General features: G+C 43.5%; 2 protein-coding genes across 2 annotated transcripts; one reads left to right on the top strand and one right to left on the bottom strand.

Annotated features, from left to right (window-relative positions):
* Positions 1 to 664: 664 nt before the first annotated feature.
* Positions 665 to 16,406, top strand: LOC119391163 (uncharacterized). Its single transcript, XM_049415173.1, has 12 exons — positions 665 to 669; positions 790 to 938; positions 1,263 to 1,469; positions 2,946 to 3,060; positions 4,344 to 4,416; positions 5,805 to 5,998; positions 6,312 to 6,324; positions 6,540 to 6,614; positions 8,507 to 8,579; positions 8,816 to 8,902; positions 10,166 to 10,264; positions 13,817 to 16,406. Exons 1-12 carry the CDS (start codon positions 665 to 667, stop codon positions 15,823 to 15,825), a joined length of 3,099 nt encoding a protein of 1,032 aa, XP_049271130.1. The 3' UTR covers positions 15,826 to 16,406.
* A 602-nt stretch (positions 16,407 to 17,008) lies between these two features.
* Positions 17,009 to 21,977, bottom strand: LOC119389850 (dolichyl-diphosphooligosaccharide--protein glycosyltransferase 48 kDa subunit). Its single transcript, XM_037657250.2, has 11 exons — positions 21,715 to 21,977; positions 21,478 to 21,588; positions 21,305 to 21,391; positions 21,106 to 21,209; positions 20,706 to 20,800; positions 20,511 to 20,604; positions 20,284 to 20,432; positions 19,621 to 19,768; positions 19,120 to 19,240; positions 18,468 to 18,574; positions 17,009 to 17,481 (listed from the first exon to the last, which is right to left on the bottom strand). The coding sequence occupies exons 1-11, from the start codon at positions 21,857 to 21,859 to the stop codon at positions 17,326 to 17,328; spliced, it is 1,317 nt and encodes a 438-aa protein (XP_037513178.1). The 5' UTR covers positions 21,860 to 21,977; the 3' UTR covers positions 17,009 to 17,325.
* Positions 21,978 to 22,527: the final 550 nt, after the last annotated feature.

The following is a 22,527-nucleotide window of genomic DNA, read 5'->3' as shown; positions in this document are numbered from 1 at the left end:
AATGTTTTTAACTCGACTTTCGACGCAACTCTGACTTCCGCTTTTGCATCGCCACGAATGGCGCGCTTTACGATCAAGCGCGAAAACCACAATAAAACCTCGTATTCACCGCTTTTTAGACACATTAGCCGCTGGTGTTGTTTATCAGTGGCCTACTACAAAGCCCGACCACCGTATCGATTCAGTAACCGACTTAATTACGTGCGATATGCTCTATTTTTGTTTAATTTGCCCAGCACACTGCGCGCGACAACTGAAGCAGACGACGCGGCCGCAAACGTACTTTTTCATCTTCCAGAAGTTACGTGTTTTCAAACGCGCCGACGAGCTTTAAGTCAACGCGAAAAACCTGGCGAAAGAACGTCACTACTGGACATTTTTTTATAGGTGCACGAGGAATTAAAGCTGTATATCGGCTCTCCATGCGTCTCAGTATTTTCGCGCAGCAGACGATATCTAAGCGACAGCCAGCAAGAAACGGCCATCGCTGTAGGCGTCTCAACAGCGGCGGGACATTTGCTGCAAGTTATTCGTGAATCCTTGATTCGTTTCTGCGAAATTTATAAAGCAGTGAGCCCTTGACGCACTTATTTACCTATAAATTGTATGCTGTAACTCGTTCATACAAAACTCGGACGACAACGCTCCAACGCAGGAGTCCAACATGAGGCAAGTCCTGTACTTTCTTTGTTGAGTCTGTTGAGTTTACTACAAAAGAGTCGGCAACCGTAATTGCAATCTAGTTTAATGCAACTGTTTTCTGGCATTTTGTTTCTTCAAACATGGTAGAGGAGACGGCGATACCGGACAAACGACGCCGCAGAGACGTTCTACCCGCAGGATCCTCCCTCCGGCACCAGGAGCCCCTGTGAAGAAAAAGAACCGCGCAGCATCCGCGAAAGGGACGCTTAAGCCTAAGAGGCTCATCTACAACGATGGTAAAATATTACATTATTATATGTACAGGCTCACAGCCAGGAGCGACTCCAGGAAGGAGCACGGGGAGTTACTGTATATGCTACTTTTTAAAGGTAGCATATACAGTAACTCTAGGGGCACGGGGGGAGGGGAGGCGCAGCCCCCTCCCGCAATTGTCGCCTGCCCCCCATTGGCCCCCACCACTTTCCATCGCCGTGCTTTTTTGCACTGTTTATCTTAAGTATGTACAACCAACTAGCCCAGTCAGCTACTTTATTAACCGTATAGGGGGTCACGTTAAAAGAATGTTTCTTGTACGGATCTACGTTTTTGTCTCCATGCAGAGAATCAAACAGAGGAAGCGACCCAAGACGCAAGCGATAGCCTTGACTCTATCCAAGAGATGAAAGAGCTACTTGAAGCCAGGATCAACACTGTCGAGGGAGTGTGGGTGCAGTGCGACCACCCAAACTGCAACAAGTGGCGGTACGTGGCCGACGTCATCGACCCCAGTGAGCTACCTGAGAAGTGGTACTGCTCCATGAACAGTGGTACGTATCTATGAGGTCTACGAAAACAAATGATTACAAAGAATGCCAACAACACTGCATTTATTAGAGAGTGAGATGCTAGTTGAAAATTGGCCTTCTGTGTGATTGACTGACTGAGTAGTGGTTTGAGGAGAGCAAAGAAGTGTATTTCTGCAACCCGTCAGAGAGCACAGCGCAGCTTCATGGGAGAGGGGGGAAAGGGGAGCGAAAGAAGGGTGTGGAAAGGAGAGGTCACCTTCCCGATGAATGAGTACCTTCTTACCATCAAGTTGCAGGATGGGGTGCCTCTTTCCCAATTGTAAAAACCAGAATCGAACCCAATACCTCACACATTGGAGGCAGACGCTATAACCACTTGACTACCACTACGGTTGATGGACTGAGGTGCAGAGTGGGACAAGGATAGACGAGAGAAATGGGGAATTAATGAGAAGCTTGCGTGAATGAGAGGCTTGCATGAGAAACAGGACCGCAAAACAGCCATTGCATTTCTGTCACAAATATTGTACAAACATGAACGCGTACTATAGAACCCAAATATAATGCCATGCGCGTTTCTTCTAGTTTCATGTAACTGGACCCATTACATGTGTTGCGTGCACTTTGCCGGAATGTCAAGCATTCCCGATTATTTTAGATTGCTCTGATAAGCTTGAGCGCACAACGCAAACTGTGAAGTTTATTCTGGAACCAACACTGCCACCAATGATAAGCCTGGAATCTTAGATGCTACACGTATAAATGCCGACGTGCCTTAGTGCTGATCAAATTAGCGATGACAGTGCTTGCCACTGTCAGTGCATAGCGCATATTGCTTGTACTTTAACTTTTCATTTCCTGGGCACAAGTTCGCCGGAATAAAGAATTTCGTCTTGAACACACCGACTGCCGCCTTATTCAACATCACGACCACGTGACATTTGGGTGTTGGCTAGCAAATCTGAAGGACCCTTCAGGTCACCTCGTGCAATGGTGCCTCAGACTTCAGGAATTTGACGTCACCATGGTTTACAAGTCCGGTCAAAAGCATTCTGATGCTGACTACTTGTCTCACGCACGTTTACCCACTGCTCCATGATGATTTTGACAAAGACACCTTTCTGGGACTCATCACTGTTGATGACTTCATCAAACAGCAATGAAGTGATCCAGACCTGAGGACCTAAATTCTGAACAAGTGAAACAACATTATAATGCCACTGATACTGGGCTAGTTGGTTGGAATGTATATTCGAATGGCAATGCAAGCCACACACAAAACACAGTGATCATGTACGTGGAGTTAGGGAATACTAATTCTGGTGTTCACCTAAGCTCTGTTGTCCAATGCATAATCGCAACTAGCCACCATGGCTAGTTGCTGCCAACAAAAGTTATCAGTGTGATAGCACCAGTATATGAAAGGGTACAATAGGATGTGGAGGCTCTTTTACATGGCTCTTTACACGACACTGTATCTTCAATGCATTTTTGCAGATCTGAACCGCAACAGCTGTGAAGCGGAGGAAGACAGTCCACCTGAAGATGACTTGCTAGAAGCAAAGTACTTCGTTGGTTCAATAGTCTGGGCCAAAGTGAACACTTATCCATGGTAAGATTGTTGTGCAACAAAGGAGGCTTCAGTAAACGAATTATTGTGCATATCAGTTATAAATCTCCTTGAAATATTTTGTATATCAAATTACCGATATACAGAACATTTTTGTGATTTCCTTCAGATTCGACATATCTGGGTTTGAATTTATTCTAATGCTTTTTATTGCTTTTGTTCTATTGGATCACAAAACAAATAGACCTGATAAACTGTATTGTGTTATTAGACTATAGTCAGATAGACCTAATACACTAATAAAACTGATAGATTTTAATCTATAGGACTATAAAGCAAAAACCTCACAGGGTCCCTTACGCATTCACCTAAGACGACTCGAAGGCGAAAGCCACATTCTTTTTATTCTCAGTCGATGTACTGATCCTGCCCCGTGCCTCCAAAGCTTTCTGCATCTAACCTGATTTTGCACTGTCCCCAGGATCGGAGGCACCTCACCTTGTTTTGCACTGCCTCTGTAATGCACTGATTGCACTGCCTCCCCTAAAGTCAGATGCATTAACTGTTTCCAAAGGCAACTTTTTAATGAACTGCGAGTTTCTATTATTCTCGATGAACATAGCTGAAAGGCACGTTCAGCATATACATGCCCCTGTGAAGATGATGGGCCATTAGAGATGCACCAAGATGGAGAATTGAAATGATTGACAGTTGCCAAACAAGATGACGTCGATGGGGCACAGTCTTTTTGTGGCTTACCAACCATCTCCCGGTGGCAAGAGTAGCTTTTATGGTATTGTGGAAGGGTAATTTACATTCACTGATATGAGCAAAATAATTTTTCTCCTCAGTGTTCTTTTAATTTGATGCTACAGATAATCCGCTAACACATTTCTCATGGCGATCATGGAAAGTCAACAAACAGATTGCAAAGAAAAGGCACTGGTGAAATAACTTTCTTAATTGTTTATACCGTAAAGCGAGGCATTTCTGTCAAGTAAGGGGACAGATAAATTTTCTTTTATCTTCGTCACCTTTAACAAATTAAAAAAAAACATATGCAAGAGAATTACTTTGGGAGAAACATTCTTCTGGGACCCTGTAGGTACTGTAGACTACTTCACAGTGAGTTGATCTAGAAACCTCAAAGCAGCGCTACTTGTGTTTTATTCTTACAAGCTTTCTGTCTTGTTAGGCATCTTCCTGCAGCAATAGTGGGGATTTTGGTATTGTGAAAGGGCAGTCTATACCAACGCGGTTCTTCTCTTCAGTGTCTCTTTAATCATGTGGAGGGTAACCAAGTTCCTTTGCGTCATTATTTCTAGGTGGCCTGCCATGGTTGACGACGATCCAGACTTGGGAGTCTACGAATGGAGGGAACACGACCATGGCCTACCGGTGAGGGCACAGCTTTACCGATATTACTCACGGCATCGAAATGATGTAATTAAAAAATCTGCGACCGTGACTGCACATTGACATTCATCATTTGGAAACTGTAGTGCAATAACCTGGTGAACAAAATATGGCACCTGAATTAAGTTTCAAGGGTATCTTCAAGGGCTACTCTATCAAACTTAAATCATACACAAGATTGTCTGCACACGACAATTTGTTAGCATATTACCGTTAGTACATGCAAGTTACGAATATCAAGCTACGTCACAGCCTTATGCTTTTAAAACAGCCTCCCCCTAAAAGTCAAGCCACATTCACCATTAGGCAACTTCAAGAAAGCATTCCTTACTTTCTTACTGGGTAACAGTTTCTCCATATATCAAATGAGCCACTTTTTCTTCTTTTTTCTCTATTTATTCTTTTTGTTTTTGCAAATTGTGCCCCTCACCTCCTTCAGTTTGCAGAAAATTTCATTATGCTTTACACTACATACAATTGTACCATTACTCATATTTTTTGTTTTATTCTTTCTTATTATGTACGACCATACTGCCGATTTCCATCATGCTGTATATACTTTGTGTATAATATGTACATCTTCCAACGGGAGGTCCCCTTTCAGCTACGCGATAGCTGAGACTTCGTTCTACATATTCATATACACAAGTCCGTTTTTTAAAATGACTCATATAAACTGGGACCTGCCAATAAATTCAAAGACGAAAAATTGGCACCTGAAAGGAAAGAACTGCATATCTGCACAGTCAGAATAGTTGGCATTTTGGAATATGATAATGGAAGAATTGCATAATTGTTTTATCGAATTTGTTGCCCTCAAGAAATTAGTGCATCAAGTTTGCCATCAAGTTTGCCACTTTGAGCTGTGTTCACATCACCAGCAAAGCCTTCGTTGGCTGAGACTGGCAACACCTTTACTAAGAAGGAATACGCTGACGAACGCTACGTACGACATGCACATAATCACATTGTATCATTCACTTCGTTTCTATAAAACTGACTTCTGTACTCTAATGTAAGTGGTGCCGTTACTTCGGGCCATAAGCTACCCTTTAAAAGCCAGTGCAGTCGACATGCCTGGGAAGCCCACGATAGGCACACAACTGCTCTATTTACACAAACATGGCACATTGATCCACCTCGTAATGCTTGGTTTAAAGCCAAAAAATACAGAGTAGGCAACTACTCACAAACTGCTTCGCATGAAACCGATTCACAAAATGCGTGGGATCCGCCGGTATTAATGAGGAAGGCTTCTATGTATACACATGCTATAATGAGGACAACTTCTATATATACACAGGCTGTATATATCGTTGTCCACTAAGTCATTGTTGCTTTGCTAACCTCCTCATTCTGATCTGTTGCAGACAAGCTATCATGTGATCTTCCTGGATCAAAATGTCACACGGGCATGGGTTCGAGATAGGTTCTGTATGCCCTTTCGACAGGCACACAACCATGACGGACCTTCAGGGAACAAGGCAAGCGATGTCGCGCCACCAAGCGCGACTTTGCCCACTCGCACTGAATGCAGCAATCGTATGGCTTGCTGGAAAACAAAGCAACAAAGAATTCTGTAGCATTCTCTAAACACTGCCATATTTTAAAGAACAACTCGCTCTTCACCGTGCTGACTGCCTGTGCAGCCTAATAAATCATTAAGGCTTCTATTTTTCTTAAAACATGCGTTTAGTATATGGTTGCATAACTCCACTGATTTTGTCAGCCAGTATTGTTATGCTTTTTTCTGCCATTTTTATCTGTATGTGGAAGCACGAATGAGCATTTACTGAATGAAACTGTGCTCGTGCCACGATGTTTTCATGCCAGTTTCACAGGCCAATCTGGTGCACTAGCTCCACTTCTCATTACAGCCAGCATCCATGCGTGATGCTGTTTTCCTGAAAGCCTGCTTGAAATCTGACTGTGCCTGTTGTGATTTAAAGAAAAAAACAAGATCTGAACTTCGAAGTTTAAAACTCAAGTTTTAGAAATGTCATCCGAAGCCGTCCAGACCATTTGTCACACTAAAAAATTAATAGCATTATCATCGTCGGTTCTAGAGTTTTCAAGTGAACAGTAATCTTCTTGCTTGCCATCAGATTCCTGGCTACTACAGAAAGATGTTCGATGCTGCAGTGGTGACAGCTGAAGTAGCACTCAAGATGCCGGTGCCGGTAAGGTTGTTTATGACACACTCACGACTAGAGACCGGATTTTAGGCAAATGCCTATTTTGTTCCTTGCATTCCTGTCGCCCTATTTTGATATATGAGCATGAATTAGGGATTAAGAAGGGCCTTTATAGTGTTTTTATAGTGCCTATAAATGCCTATTTTTTGGCGTTTTTGCCTATTAGTGCCTATAAACGCCTATTTCCAAAATTGGCACCTATATGAACCCTACTTAACCTCAAATTTCGTTTTCGAGTGCAGTTTGAGACTGTTATTAATGTTAGCAGGCAGCGTTTACTGTTCAGAACTCTATAGGCTTCTACCGAGTCCTCTAGTTCAACCAACTTCCGAAAGACAACCACTATAGCAGCTGTGAAATGGGACGCACCGGCCACTATACGCTGCTGTGCTGACATGGCGCGAATGGTTGGCAAATGCGAAACTGTGGGGAGCTGTCAGGAGAAAGGAGAGTGAACAGCAAAAGAAAAAAAATATGATGTGCATGCGGCTTTTGCCTTGTTTGTAATTTAATTCTTAAACAGGATAGAAATTGACCCTATGCGATTACACCCGGCCAATACGAGGCGTCCCTTCCTTCTGGTCTTTTAGCGGTCTGGCTGTCTGCTCCTGCTCTGCACTTCTTAGCCATGCCGAAAAGAAAGAGACCCAGGAGAGTGTTGATACCACAGTGGACACTTGACTCGCCATATGCTACAGAATAAAAGGAGAGACCGTATTCTGCGAACTGTGCGGGAAAAAGGACAATTGCGTGGATATATGTTCGACTATGGCACCTTTGTGCCATCAAAACAATGCCATTTTTTGCTTTCCTGTCGTATGTACAGGTCGCGCACGTCTTTGTTTTGAAATAATTTGCATTTATGTAAAGAAAATTATGGCAGCTTTGCACAAGTGGTGCCAAGCCTGTAGGAAGAGTGTAGCTGGCTGCAGCCTTCCTTGTTTCTCTTTATTTTTTTTCTTTCATACTTATCTTTTTTTTCTTTCTCTCCATTTCTTGTATCTCTTTTTTTGTATCTGTTTCTTTCTATTTCTTTCTTTTATTTCTATCTCTTTGGCTATTTCTTTTTCCTCCTCTCTCTTTTTTCTATTACTTTGTTTCCTTCTATCTGTTTCTATGTCTTTCTCTATCTTTAATCTTTTTATGTCTTTATTTCCCTTTATTTTTGTCTCTCTCTTTCACGTCCTTCACATGCCCCAATTGGCCGAGCAGAGTTTTTCCTTTAGCGGCACCTGCTGTACTCGGTAGTGGGGCATACCCAATTCCTGTGGCGCATATATATATATATACCACCTGTGGACTTTTGCTGAACAGAGCACAAGTTACCGATAGCTTAACAGATTCGCTGTTAAAATTTAGTGTCTACATTTACGACGTTAGAGACCTAAAACGTGTTTTGCCTGCCTATTTTTGGCCCCTAAAACGTTGTTTTGCCTGCCTCTTTACGGCGCCTAAAACGCTCGTTTTTAATACCTAAAAATTCGGCCTCTACTTATGACAACATCCATTCATAACCACACTTCGGACTAGGCACTAGTTCTGCAGCAGCATTTGAAAGTGCAACCATCGCCATCTTGAAGCATAAGCCACTTGACCAACATATCCACAGCTATGTGCAATTTGAAATGTCAGTGAATCATGGGCTACCAATACACTGCTATACAAATTAAGTAGCTGTCAAATGCAATAAAGTTAAACATGTCTCTACAAAAAAGGCTTACATTGTTGATTGCTTACGAGGAATTTTTACAAATAGCAACAGCAGCATTAAAGCTTGCCTTCTAGAGGCTTAGAAGTGCAGTAAAGTAGTATACATCACAAACCGAAAGTCTCGTTTTTTTTTTAATGAAAATGTTGTGTTGTCGTTATCACTGCAGGAGCGCATCAAGAGCTACTGCTTCCTGAACAACTATCGAGGCACGCGAAAGAACTTGGTCAAAGCTCCCAAAGGTGCGATTTATATCAACAGTAGTTGTTTATGCAGCACTTTTTGGTAAACAAGCATCTAAGCAATCGTGCACCAACATAAGGTCACCTTCTACATTTAGGATGATCATCTTGTAGCTACTATATGAGCATTGTGCACAAGAATAAGTTTACTACATACTATAACAATCAGATGAGACCGAAACTTCGCGAAGATAACTAAAAGTGCTGGAGTGAGTTCCCGGTATGTGCTTTTGCAGAGAAGCGTCCCCGTGGGAGACCACGCAAGAACCCCGTACCAGATACACAGCCCAGCAAAGGTGCAATACTTGCAAAACCAAGACAAGGTACGACACGAGCATGCAAAGCTGATGGTGCGCTGTGCTTAGCATGACGTTAGCTGGAGCATGCAACAAGTGATGGAAAGAAAAACAATGAGACAGAAAAATGGGCATGCGAATTAGAGATAAAACGCTGGTACATGATATTTTAGTTGAGGTAAGTGGCATATTCAGGTTGTAAGATGACTAAAGGCTCCTTTTTCTCTGTTAGACACAATGTTAATGAGAACTAACAGACAATAAAGCCAAGGAAAGTATAGCGAACGTTGTTTGTAGTAATTAGGATATGAATGTGAAGAAAGTAAAGTGGACGAAAAGATAACTTGCTGCCGGCAGGGACCGAACAATAACATCCCCTATACTTTCCCCTCATCCCCTCATAATGAAATACCAACTCGCCCAACAGTCCATTCTTCTAAATTACCAACTCGGCAAGCATAAAAAAAAAATTGGCGCAGCTATGCACTAGTGGTGCAAAGACTGAGGAAGCAGCAGAGCTGGTAGCATTGCCCACCTCGTTCCTTCCTCCTCACCCTCACTTCCCTTTCCCACATCTTGCTATACTATACTATGCATGGCTATGTCTTTATTGTGTCTGTTTCTATGTCTATCTTTTTCTCTCTTCCGTTTCTTTCTCCTTCTCTCTCTCTGTAGTTATTCTCTCGCCTTCTATCTTATTATCTCTTTCTTCCCTTTCTTTATCTCTCTCTCTCTCTGTACTCTTTCTCTTGCCCATCGGTATTACTGCATCCCACATCGGATGAATAGGCGCACGTGCTCTGGGAGCGAAGCAGAAGACGAAGGAGACGACGACGAAGAGAACGTGTGCTGGTTCATGATGATGATAGTTTTCTGGTGTCTCCACACAGCATAACGAAAAGCTTAACAACTCCGCTGTAAAAGTGTGCAAGCAACACTGGACACAGCAGAGAAAATGAAGCAACTGACCAGCACAACTCGAAGAATGGTCCTCTTGCTCAACTTACTTAAATATAATCATAATAAAGATTGCTGGGGTTTTACATGCCAAGCCCATGATATGATTATGAGGCACACCGTAGTGGAGGGCTCCAGAAATTTCAGCCACCTGGAATTACTTAATTGTGCACCTAAATCTAAGCACATAGACGACCTCTGGAATTTTCACCTGCATTGAAAATGCAACTGCCGCTGCTGGGATTGAACCCACGACATTTGTGTCAGCAGCTGAGTACCGTAACCACTGTACCACTATGCTGGCTCAACTTACTTAACACAAATGTTTCACAGGAATGAAACGCCCATGGGCACAGTCGCACACGAACCGTCAAGAAAATGTGCAGGCTGAGCAACCACCTTCGAAGCAAACAAAAGAAACCATCAAACAAGGCGAGGGGCATTAACTTCTTAATTCACTGTGTGTGTGTGCGTGTGTGTGTGTGTTGACGCTACATGGGATATGTCAATTGTGATACCTTTTCTTCGATCTTTGTTCACGGCTATAAATTTCGGGCTGCCGGCGGCCTTTGCACAAGTCTGCATACTATTTCAAAGTTTTTCCTTTTGAAGGTTGACATGCGCTTTCCTTCCGAACCATTTCATGCTCACTCACAACAGCTTGTGCGTGTTAAAGTTAAAATAAATATATCCTTACATTGACTCTTTCACTGTACCTGAATCGCATGACAATTCTCTAGGCATCTCCTGTCCATCCGATATGCAAAAAGATAATCACGAAGAAGATCAACCTTCGTGAACTTGTGGATCAAAAATGCCTGTCTTCAACTGCAACACCCTCTTCATTACATTATCTTTCTTAAGCATTGTTCAAACAGTTGTTCATTTAGTAGGTGGCACAATCTCACCTTTCCATAAGAATGACTCTACGAGGTGGACATGAATTGCAGTACTCTGTTAAATTTAATTGCTCACTTTAGAAACTGCACTTTTAAAATCAAAGCTGGAGAAATAATGAAGCCATGTCTATATTTAGCAGTAATCCTAGAATAATGACAGCCTCGACAAGCGCTTCTCAAAAACGCGCCATGGAGTAGCTTGGCGTTTCGCTCGGTCTGCTCCCGAACTTGCTTAAAGCGTGCCTTTATGGGAATATTTTAAGTTGTAGTGCTGTCCATGATCTGGCCTGTAGAATTCTTTTGTTTTCAAGTAAACATCTCAAAAGTGGCGAGATTCTCGCAACTTCTGCAAAGCTAACATGGCTTCGCCAGTATCGTGTTCAAATTCTGAAACTGCAGTAATAGTGCTTAGTTGAGAGCCAATTTAATAGAATACTGGATGGAGCTAATGCAAGTTTATTGCATGAATAACATCTGCTTCTTCAAATATTCTGAGTAATATATCTAAGAAATTGTGAGCTATATGCCACAGTCTGCATGGTATAAAAGAAAGTTGACAATTGTTATACAACTTTCTGTAACATCCAGGAGATACAAAAAAAATTTCTACTGAGAAAGGTTCGTGAAATAATTAATATGTCCATTTACCAATGCAGGAAAAACAGCTCCACGTGGTAGACCACGAAAAGCAGATCCATTGTCCGCACTTGCCAGCACAGATTCAGTTTCCTCACAAGCAAATGAAGGTAATGTAAAGAAATGGGTAACGCCTGATAACTGCAAGCACTCCTAATTGCTCATTCAATTCTCTTGAAACTTGCTGTCTGCCTAAAATCACTAATGGTTAATGCTATTAAACACAGCAAAGACTACACTTACTAGTATATTTTGTCAACATCTTGCCAAGATGAGAGAAGGTAAGGAATTTATTACATGCCACGACACTGCACGACTCATAATTACTTGCTGAATGTGCATTAAGCATAACCAAACTGCAGTCAAGCTTCTTCTTCATTTTGTGGAATCACAAACTGTGAAATTGTGCTCCGGTTTCATTCTAATTAATTATGCACCCCAGTCTTTTACGCTGCTCTTCCGACTCACCGCTAACGTTGTGCAGCTGTCAAACGACCTAGAGGGAGGCCACGCAAGAATGTTCACGCAGAAAGTGGCCAGCCTGCAGATTCGAGCCAAGAGAAACCAAAGACAAGCTCGAAAAAAGGTGAGGGTGTGAAAAAAAAAAGCAAAAAAAGCTGCCAATACAGCTTGGTTCTCTCTCATACAAGCATGTCCACAAATTCAACCACGATCTCATTTCTTTTAAGCTTGTTTAGTGAATGCAAGATAAAATTGTTATTATGGCAGAAATATAAGGTCGGCATGGTGTTCATAGAATTTTTAAAGGGGATACTAAAGAGGAGAAACAGTTTGAGTTGCACTAGCAACCTAATTTACCCTTGTATGTACAATACCAACAAAGGCTGTAACATGAGATCTGATGAGCTAGAAAAATCTAGTGGTAATATAGCAGTAAATGTGAGAGAAATGCATTAACAAATATTACTAGACAGTCAATATTAGCCAGTTCTAGCAACTTGCGAGTAAATATGACTGGCTTCACATAAACTAATAGTACTATACACGTTTTACCAGAGTTAAGTTGAAATACCTCCAGCCACAAATTCTTGGAGGAAACCCGACGTTTCGAGACTGGCTTGGTCTCTTCTTCAGGGGTGACTGTGCTGATCAGGGGGGCTTCGTCGCAGCTTAAACACAACACTGGCCTTTTTTTAGTATAACAACTGCTATGAGCAATTGCTCGTGATAACCATGTCATGTTGCTGCAAACCTGGCCGCTAAAGGCTCTGATGTAAGTGTTTGAATCAAAATTATGCTGATATGACATGAACTGTAGACGCTGAAAACAAAAGTATGTGCCTTACTTAGCCCTAAATTTTTGAGTTTCAATCTGTGAGTACTTCACAGTGCTCGCCAGTAGCGTAGCCAGGGGGTGGCACACCGGGCCCAAGACCCCCCCCCTTCCCATAAATTTTTTTTGCCATGACATACAGAGCACAAAATGACACTCGATCACATCAGCCTGCCCGGCCCCCACTTCAGATCAAGGAGACCCCCCCCCCACCCCCCGAAAAAAATTTCCGCCTACACCCCTGCTGCTCGCGTATTGAAGCGCAAAAACATAGGACTAAGTGATGCGCATACTTTCGTTTTCACCGTCTTATGTTCGTGGCATATCAGCATAATTTTGACTCGAACACTTACATCAGAGCCCTCCGGATCGATCTGATCTTTTAAATCGACGCCTTTGAACTCAATAAAGCTTATCATACAAAGCTTACGTCAGTGCCCACATTAATTATAGCAACCAGATTCGTAGCGACATGACGTGGTTCAAACAATTGCGGATGCCAGTTGTTGCACCAAAAGTTTTGATGCCGTGAGCACTGTCATTCTAATGCTCACACAAAAAGACCCACAAATGAAAGCTGGGTGGAAGTGGCACCAGCTCACCTAGACATCATGGTCTTTAACGTTATACTTACCTAGTTAATTTTCTATACCTAGGTCAAAGGCTTCATTGCATTCTAAGGGAGCCGAAGGGTAGGTTTTAAGTACTTCTATGGTACAACAGCTCAAACGCAAGGAAATACTTTGAAATTTCTGATGTGACGCATAAACCACTATACTAAAAAATGATAGGGTTTTATGCGCCAAAACCACCACATGAGGCATGCCATGGTGGAGCATTCTGGAATAATTCTAACAAATTTGAGTTCTTTAATATGCACCTAAATCTAAGCATACAGGTGTTCTTGCCTTTTGCCCCTATAGTCTTAATGATGCATACCAGCATGTGAGTGTTTATGTGAAGTGAAAGAACATTACCAGTTAAGCATACATTTTATCTAGTAAACCTGTTATTACCTGATTAACAAATAGAGGTTTGAAACAACTCCTAATCAGTATGAGCTCATTAGTGTTTCTCTTTTGTGCCCCCTTAAAGTAGGTAGACATCAATTGTACATAGACATGCAGATTCTGACATCCAGGAATGTTCTTTCAGCATTGGAGCGCAAGCACGAAAAGAAAGAGCCTGAGGGTAACAAGAAAGCCTCTGCAAAGCTGGCAGCACCTGCAAAGTGTACTTTAAAGCAACCAGCGAGGGGCAAGCTGTCTGCGATTCTGTCCAAAAGAATGATCGACGAAGCTAAACAAGCACAAACTCATGAAAAAAGATCCAATACAAACAAGAACACAACAACTGCCTCTACAAATCCAAAGCAGACAACTGCATCGAGCAAGCCCAAAGACATTGCACAGGATGCAGGCATGACAGTGTCCCAGAACCAGGCAGAACGCAGAACTGATAAAGAAGACATTGGAGCTTCTTCTGAGGAGTCTGTGTTTACATTGTCAACTGATCACGAAAGCCCAGATTCACAGGGAGCTACAGCTTTCTTGCAGACAACCAAGAAACCAAAACCTGCATTCAAAGCATCCACCCTTCAAAATCGTGTTGAGAAAGACCAGGGTTCAGCAGTTAGTGCCAGGGTGCGTCCACCCAACGTGACAGACAGTGACAATGTGAAGCTACAAACAGACACTGAGACTACTTGCGCTCCTGTAGATAACGCCGCCATGCAAGCTGAATCAGACAGTCACGAGTCACTGACTGTGCCTGAGGCTAGTAATGCCAAGCCACTCATGCCCTCACACAAAGCATCAGAACTCAAGACACGGGACTCCACAGAGGCAGGATTTGTCCTCTCTATTCCGTCATTTGACAGCATGGAGACTAGGAACGAGTGCTATGATGTCAATTCTTTGATTGAATTCCTGGATGATGACGTGAAAACTGACTACAATCCAATGTTTGGTGCTCTGAACAAGGCTGGTCAGAGTCGCAGCTACCAACTGCAACTACCATGTGATCCCATGGATTTAGAGCCTCCACTGGATACGCTTCCCATTGAAGAGTATGTGAAGGTACCCGGCTGTGGCTCAAATGGTATGAGCCAGCCGCAGCAGCCAGAACTCGACAAATCAGGGATAGCGTCTGCAGCAGCCATTGCCGAACAGCCATTGCCAACAGCCGACAGCGAGATGGAGGTTCACGTGACGCTTCTGGCAGAAATGGGAATACAATCAAGTCACCGAGCCGAACAGTCGAGCAAGGTTTCATTAGGGGCTACAGGTGCCGAGACTTCCTTGAAGGTCAGCACTTCCACTTACAAGCCACCCAGCATCAGCGAGGTTGAGCTCGTTGAGTCGAAGAACAGCGAAGACACCCCAGCAGGGGTCCAGAAGAAGAGCTGCAGTCCTGAAACCGGCAAGTGCGAACAAGTCAACAAAGTGAAGGGTGCGGCTGTAACCACAAACAAAGAGAATCACAAGCCACCGTCAGCCATCGCCCAAAGCGAAGCTCTGGCAAAGAAGGGGAAAACTGCATCCAAGCCAAACCGTGCACCGCACAACGAGATGGTGCCACCAAAAGCACCTCCCACAAAGAAGTCTGCTTTCAAGGTTCCAACGAGAGAAGTAACCTCCAAAACGGAAGCAAAGCTTTCAAAAAGTGCTTCACCGCTGAACGGAACTCAGCCGAGGGAAAACGCCAGCATCTCAGCAGAGACAAAACTGCAAGCTTCACCGGCACACCCGAACCCAAAAGCTAGTTCCAGCAAAACAATCGAGGCAGCACCAAAGGCCAAGACAGCAGAGAACAGTGGGACTGGTGTCAAAGCTGGTCCTCGCAAAGGAGCCGAGGTTAATCTTCAAGCTGCCCTGATGCGCATTAACGGAACACAGTCAAAGGGAAGCACCAGCACGGCAGCCGACAAAAACGCACAAGCCGTGCCAGCGAACACAGACGAAACCCAGCCAAAGCCATGTAACGGCTATGTAGTTGACTCTGAAGACAGCGACTTTGAGTCACTTTCAAACACGCAGGACCTCACCTTTGAGGACACACTGTCTTCCATTTCCCAGAGCTTGGAGATGAGTCAGGAGGAGGATTCAGACTTTGCTAGCTTGGAAGGGATAGACGGCTCGCAGTCATTTGACATGGAAGAGTAGAATTCATTACTTCAAGCGTTTTCTCTCCCCAGTAATGTGTTGCTCTGCTGCCTGGAGCCAAGTCACATCCAGCAGAGCAATGTTTAATGGGACCCCCTTAACAGACTGCTTAACAGACAGAAGACAGTGCTAGCAGCATCAGAAGTTCCATGTGCAATCTATGCCCACTACCATCACCCAACTTTGATCCAATTTATGATATTAGAGGCCATTCACAGCATGTGGCTATTTTTCACATGAATTTCAGAAGTTTTACATATTTAGTTTAATTTTTTGAAAACTCTTCGGTTTTTAATTTGTTCATGTTTTCATTTTATTGATTGGAGCCAAGCTGTGCCCAATTGTCAGTTGTTCCGGTGACGTTCAGAAAGACCTCTCTACTCCTGCCTTGGTCCTATCCTTGTCCAAGCCCATTCTAGTGAGGCATTGTTGCACCATCACTCTTAGAATTGTCAAGACTTGCAAACATCTCGACATGTGGCCGAAGACGTGTGCTCATCAGTTCGGAACGTTTTTGTTACAAGCAGCTCTGCTTAACAAAACCTGCTTGCTTTTAATGTTTTACCGATATTCAAAACTGTATTAAAACGCAATAAAGAAATTGTTTTAATTATAGTGCATCTGACTGAATTTCTGCATTGTGGAACACTTGCAGTGTTGTGGAAGCGATACAATGATACTACTATACCAAAAAATTTTAGTCAGAAAAGTAAGGAGAAACTAGTTTAGATTTCTCTGCTAAGTTGCACTTAAGCAGAATCTTGGTTAGAGCTACGTAGTTGTCAAGTCATTCATGAAATTAGGTTATACCGAAAAATGGACACAAGGAACACGACTGGATGGACGATACAGAACTGCTTTTTTCCAACCAAACTTTTCAGTTAATATGCGCTAGTCATATAGTTCATTGATGCTTCATTCTATGGAGTGACTGCGTTTGCAGCAATCATGAGGACTGTATGCTATGTTTAAAAAGCTATATTTTTGTCCTAGATAAGCTAGGCTAGAATTTGGAACCTGTCCTGTCGTTTCTGTTCTTAGCGTCTGTTTTTTGCAGTTAGGCAACTCCCTCGCATTAAGTGCGACAACTTTCAACCTCTGAGGAAAAAGAAAGGCTTGTCATCGATACACAGTACACATTGCAGCTTCATGACTTGCTACGAAGAAAAACAGCTCCAACGTACCTTATTTTACATTTTATTGGAAAAAAAAGGAAACCCACAACAATGTCTTGAAGCCTCACACTCAACACAGCATTCAAACGCAGAACCAAAAAAGTAACAGAAAAAAAAAACTATGTCCCACTGTCTTCAATGACCATTCACACACTGCAACTTTTAGGCAGGAGAAGGAGTGCTTCCAGGCTTGCTCTTCTTTGCTGGCGCGTATCGCTGGTTCGGAGCAAGGACGCACGTGGTGACTTGTGTAATGAGACAATGGCGTAGAAATAAAACCTGGTGCGACGCGCGGATGAGGTGAATGTCGCGGCATCGGGTTGCATCACTCGGCCTTGCTTTTGGGCGTGTCTTTGTGGTGGAGGAAAACGCAGCTGAGCAGGAACACTCCGACCATCATGGAGAAGGCGCTCAGGTAGTACGGGTAGGCAGAAGGGATGAAGCGCTCGTACTGCGTGTGCTGGAGCGGCCGTACGGAAACCTGAAATGAGACGGTCATCCACGGTCACGTACGCCAGCTTCGCAAACTGGCTTTGTCTCAGGTCCTGCCAAACGAAAGACAGCGTTGCCTCTTGGCTAAAATAGAATGCGTACGTCGACAGCAGCCTTCAGTGCACTTTAACAGCAGTGCTTGAAAGCTGCAAGAAATAATTGCCTCAAAAAATACATCGCCCTTCCAATAGACATTGAAAGCTCCTGCTGTCAAATTTTAGCTTATAATGTTACCTTCCACTAAATGAATAATAACAACAACAACAATAATAATAACAACAACAATAATAATAATTTAAGGCATGTAGTGCAACTAACTCTCCGTTTATACAGAACATCTATTACCTAAGCAATATGATCCAAAGCCTGCCTGCCCGCCCTGACAATGACTGCTGAATCTGCAAGTCCCATTATGGCGGCATGATTTATGCTTAGAATAACAGAGAGCTGAGCTAGTTGGTACGTGTTCATTCTAAAAAGACAGGGCGTGCAAACACGGACACAAGAAAGAAGTGAGGACACCACAAACGCCGACTAACAACTGAAGAGACGCACAATGGCGGAAAAGAAAGAAGGCACGAAAACTTATCTGCACATCATGCGCAGATAAGTTTTCGTGCCTTCTTTCTTTTCCGCCGTTGTGCGTCTCTTCAGTTGTTAGTCGGCGTTTGTGGTGTCCTCACTTCTTTCTTGTGTCCGTGTTTGCACGCCCTGTCTTTTTAGAATGATTTATGCACATGTACTTCACAAAGATCTTCACGTAAAATGCCGTGGTGTCACACTTGTTTATGCGAGACAAGAGTGCGCAGCCAATAGTTAACTTGAACAAAGAAGGGGAACAAATCAAGAGACTTGTCATTGTTAGACATCAAGATAGAATAGCTAACTTGACAAACAAGACACAAATAGATAGCACATGTCATCGAAGGTCACAAGACTAAAAAAAGATGATAATATTGGCCATGGATGTCTTACCTGAGTGGATGTGTACAGATGCGTGTATCCGATGCGGTTGTAGTCTACCTTAAACTGGTAAACTCCATAAACATCTGGTACCTTGAACTGGGCTTCGTATTTCTGGCCTAAAAGGCAGTAAGAAGAGAACACTGTTAGTCAAGAGGCACGAACACGTTAACAATTCACATTGTTAATGTGTTTAGCAACAGCAATATGCAAATAACACTAAGTAATGAAATTGTAAAGAAAGACGCTTATTTAATTAAACATAGGTGCAGTTTGAACCAGAGCAGAAGCAAAATTGGTGCCAAAGTCGAAGCAGCAAGACCGTGCTTGCCTCATAAACCTCAAAAGATTGGACATGTTGGTTTAGGTTAGGGCTGCACTTAGAAGAAAGGTTAAGGTAACTTACACACAGGAAATTCTACTCTCGTGTCAGTTAGGTTAACTGTTAGGCAATTAAAAAATCACTGGCAGAGGCCTTCATCCTGCAGTAGGCATAAACAGTCTCTTGACAACACACAACGAATTCATTTAGGCTAGCTAACACGCCTTCAGCGATAAAGTTACAAGCTCTCACGAAACCTGAGGCATCTTAGCAGTGCCAATATGGTGTTTCTGATCCGTATCAATTGCTAGAGTGTTCTGCCAAGTAGTCAGTGCTCCTCACCCTTCTTCTGGAGCTTGGTTCGCACAAACGGATCGATGCGAACAAACTCGAGCTGCAGGTCACTGGCCTCGAACGGCACCCACTTGTCACCCTTCAGGATCTCAATCTCGATGCTGTACACCTGTCGTGAAACAATTCATTGCGTCAGATACAACGTGCCCGCGAAAAGCACTCCATGGCATTCGAGAACTACAGGCAATGTCTGAACAAATGAAGAGTACACAGAAAGTAAGTAAACCAGGCTATTAAATAACTAAGGAGAGTACACCATCTCATCTTCAGATCTGGCATAAAGACTTTATGTCGATTTGGAATTAGACACTCTGGAATCGATAATCTGAAACTGATGCCTAGCATAACATGCACTAACATAGCTACAACAATGACAATAAAAGTTATAATAACAGTAATAACAGTAATATAGATTGAGAACACATGGTACTCTGGTTAAAAAGACAAACACGAAGACTGTAATGTAAATGAAAGCAATGACAAACTTACAACATCGTCCATGACAGTGTATGCATCCGGTGCGTTCTTCTCTCCCTTCTTGTAGTGCTTGATGTTCTGTGCCCTGAGCACACCCTTCTCCTTGAAGACCCACTGCGACAGGGCGACAGCCAAGGCCTGGTTTCCGGACACTGCGTGCCTGCGTAATTCAAAGTCAGACACATCACTATCTAGCATCGTTCAGCATTTAGCAGAAGCATTCCCTTCAGCAGATAAACTTTCCTAATGACCCATTAGCACTCGCATCGCCATGTGGTTCAGCTTAGAGATATCATGAGAAATGCACGTTAAGGGATAAGAGTGCCAAGTTGCTCGCTCCGTGCTGAAAATCAGAGCTTTCAATAAAATCTCTCAGTCAGGTTTTTTTCAGATCCACACAGCCATACATAATGCTACTGCCAGGCACGTACAATTAAACACACATCAGCGTAAACCTCCAAGTGATCAGAAAGGACAATGGCTTGCTAATTGTTACAGTCTTTTGGGAGAGCTTGTGCCAAAGGAAAAACGTTTAGCAACCAGCACGGAGGTTGGACACAACAGCACGAAATACAGAATTTTACAGCTGGGACAGCCCTTTTAGCTCCACACAGATTTTCAGAAAGCCAAAATTTTTTATGAAGTTTCTAAATAAAGGACGCATTTCTAACGTACTTCTTAGAGCCCGGAGCGGCCTTCTGGACAGGGGATGAGAAATACTTGTCGCTGAAGAAGTCCATGGATCCGGAGAACACCACGCGAGCATTGTTCCTTGCTTGCAGTGCAGAGATGAGCAGAGTGTTCTTGCCAACAGCGTGAGGATACTGCAACGACAGAGACTCCATCAATGACTGTGCGATGCCGTTAACAGCAGAGTGCAGTCATGTTGTGCATGTGCCTACCTCAGTGATCTTGTTGTCTGGGTTGCTGCTGTAGGCTGTTGACGACGCGGTCAGCACCTCCAGAACGAGGGGGTTCTCCTGATCCGAGATGATACTGCATAAGACAAATGTTTCAACGTGTGAACGAAGCTACTCAAATTCACCGAAGGAACTGCACTTTGCATAATACAATCATTCTTGAACGCTTCAACGCACCCTACACCCTTGAACAGCAAGGGCGGAATGTTCTTGCTGCCGATGACCGTGGGCGCATCCAGCAGGTTTTCGGGGTCCGCGACAATGGTCGTGTGCTGCGAACGTTGCACAAGACGAGACAATGTTCGGTGCAATTTGCAAAGCTGGTAAGTTTTACTGGTAAGTATTAGTAGACATGAGGCCTACAAATTGCAGCTATGTATTTCTTGATGTCTGCACACGATACTCTAACGATTTCTAGCAACAAGCACTGCATTGCAGTCAACCATGCTTAAGCTAGCTTGCACCTTGAACGCTAAAAAGCAACATAACGGTTTAGCCGAAGCTTCTGGCACGTAATTGGACACACAGAATTAACAGTATCAGCACTACGAATGAAATTATAGCCACGCCACCTTACCTTGCCTTCATCAGACACGTCGTAGTTGAGATGGTCAATCACGTAGCTGCCCTCCTCGTCAATTTCGAAGCCGCACTCATTGGCCAGTTCACGAATGACGTCACCTAACGGGAATTATAGTAATAAGAAAAAGATGTGTATCCACGTCAATTACGAGGGCGAACGATTTGCAAACAAGTTGCGATCAAAACCGACGTACCGACACTGGAACTAGCAGCAGCCAAAATGTTGCCTCCATCGTCAACAAACTCGGTTAGTGCTTGGACGTTGATGGTGCCTCCAAATTCTGGGCAATAAAAACGAGTAAGGCCGCCGTGGTAAGCACAACGAGGTATGGCTAGCGCACAAAGTGAACTACCGGCGTTCGCCTACCTTCGACCGAAGGGGAGAAGAGGATCAAGTGCTTGTAGAGATATTCTCCATACTTCTTGAGCGATAAAGACGGGTCGTCGGCGGACTTGAAGGTAAGCTTAAAACCTCGATCTGCGCCAAGAAAACACAGCATTCGAGGACGGTTACAACGTTTTTTCGCTTATATCGTGGGTGTGCACGTCAACACGTCCCCTCTTCAAGAGCGGTTTTGAACACGGCGGTGGAGCAACTCCTTACCTTGCAATGATTTGAAGAATATCGAGTGCGTCTCTTTGATGGCGAGGTTGTCTAGTAGAACTAGCGTTTCCCCACCGCCCCGTACGTACGGTAATAACACGCAAAACGCGAACAAACAAGAAACTAAGTACACTTTCAGGGCCATGATTTGTTGACGCCGGCAAGTAGCCACGGCAGCAACCGATTCCACGTGTAAAAGCGTGGCGATGTATTCATCCGCGCTAGAAAAGTCGTGTAGCAAAGTAATCTCAAGTTCACCTAACTTTATCGGCAGATTCCTTTCTGTTAAACTTTCTTATTAAAAAAGTATAATTTTTCAATCAAATTAAAAGGTGTACATGAAGATTTATGAAAGAACTATTTCTTCACCCCAACGTTGCATCGCGTTTAGAGCAGCACTACAGTGTTCTAGAAGTTTATAGTGCGCTCACTGAGCGGCGGAGCGTGACGCACTTCATGTCGCCGCCGACAGGCGGCGCGGCTCACAGCGTCACCTGAAACTTTCAGCGGGTTGCAGGGCGCGGATAGCGCGCGTTGTTGTTTTGCGCGCAAGAAAAGTCAATCATACGGTGCGCAACTCACGGAAGTTCTTTTGATGCAAGTTTTCTGTGTGTTGTGGAATGAGTTACTGTCGTTGTGACTGATTTACGGAGGGCGAGCGATGTTTTAAGCGGCTATTGCATAAATGAATGCTCCTCCACGCAGCCGCTGCAATAACAGGGTGTGTAGTTGGGGGCGTTCGTTTTTTTTTCTTTTTTTTTTTTTGTCCTGCTGATCGATACGATTTTCAATGCACTTTCGCCACTGTACCTA

Source organism: Rhipicephalus sanguineus, chromosome 4 (genome assembly GCF_013339695.2).
Source record: "Rhipicephalus sanguineus isolate Rsan-2018 chromosome 4, BIME_Rsan_1.4, whole genome shotgun sequence".
NCBI lineage: Eukaryota > Metazoa > Arthropoda > Arachnida > Ixodida > Ixodidae > Rhipicephalus > Rhipicephalus sanguineus.
This window is presented reverse-complemented; position numbering and strand designations above follow the sequence as displayed.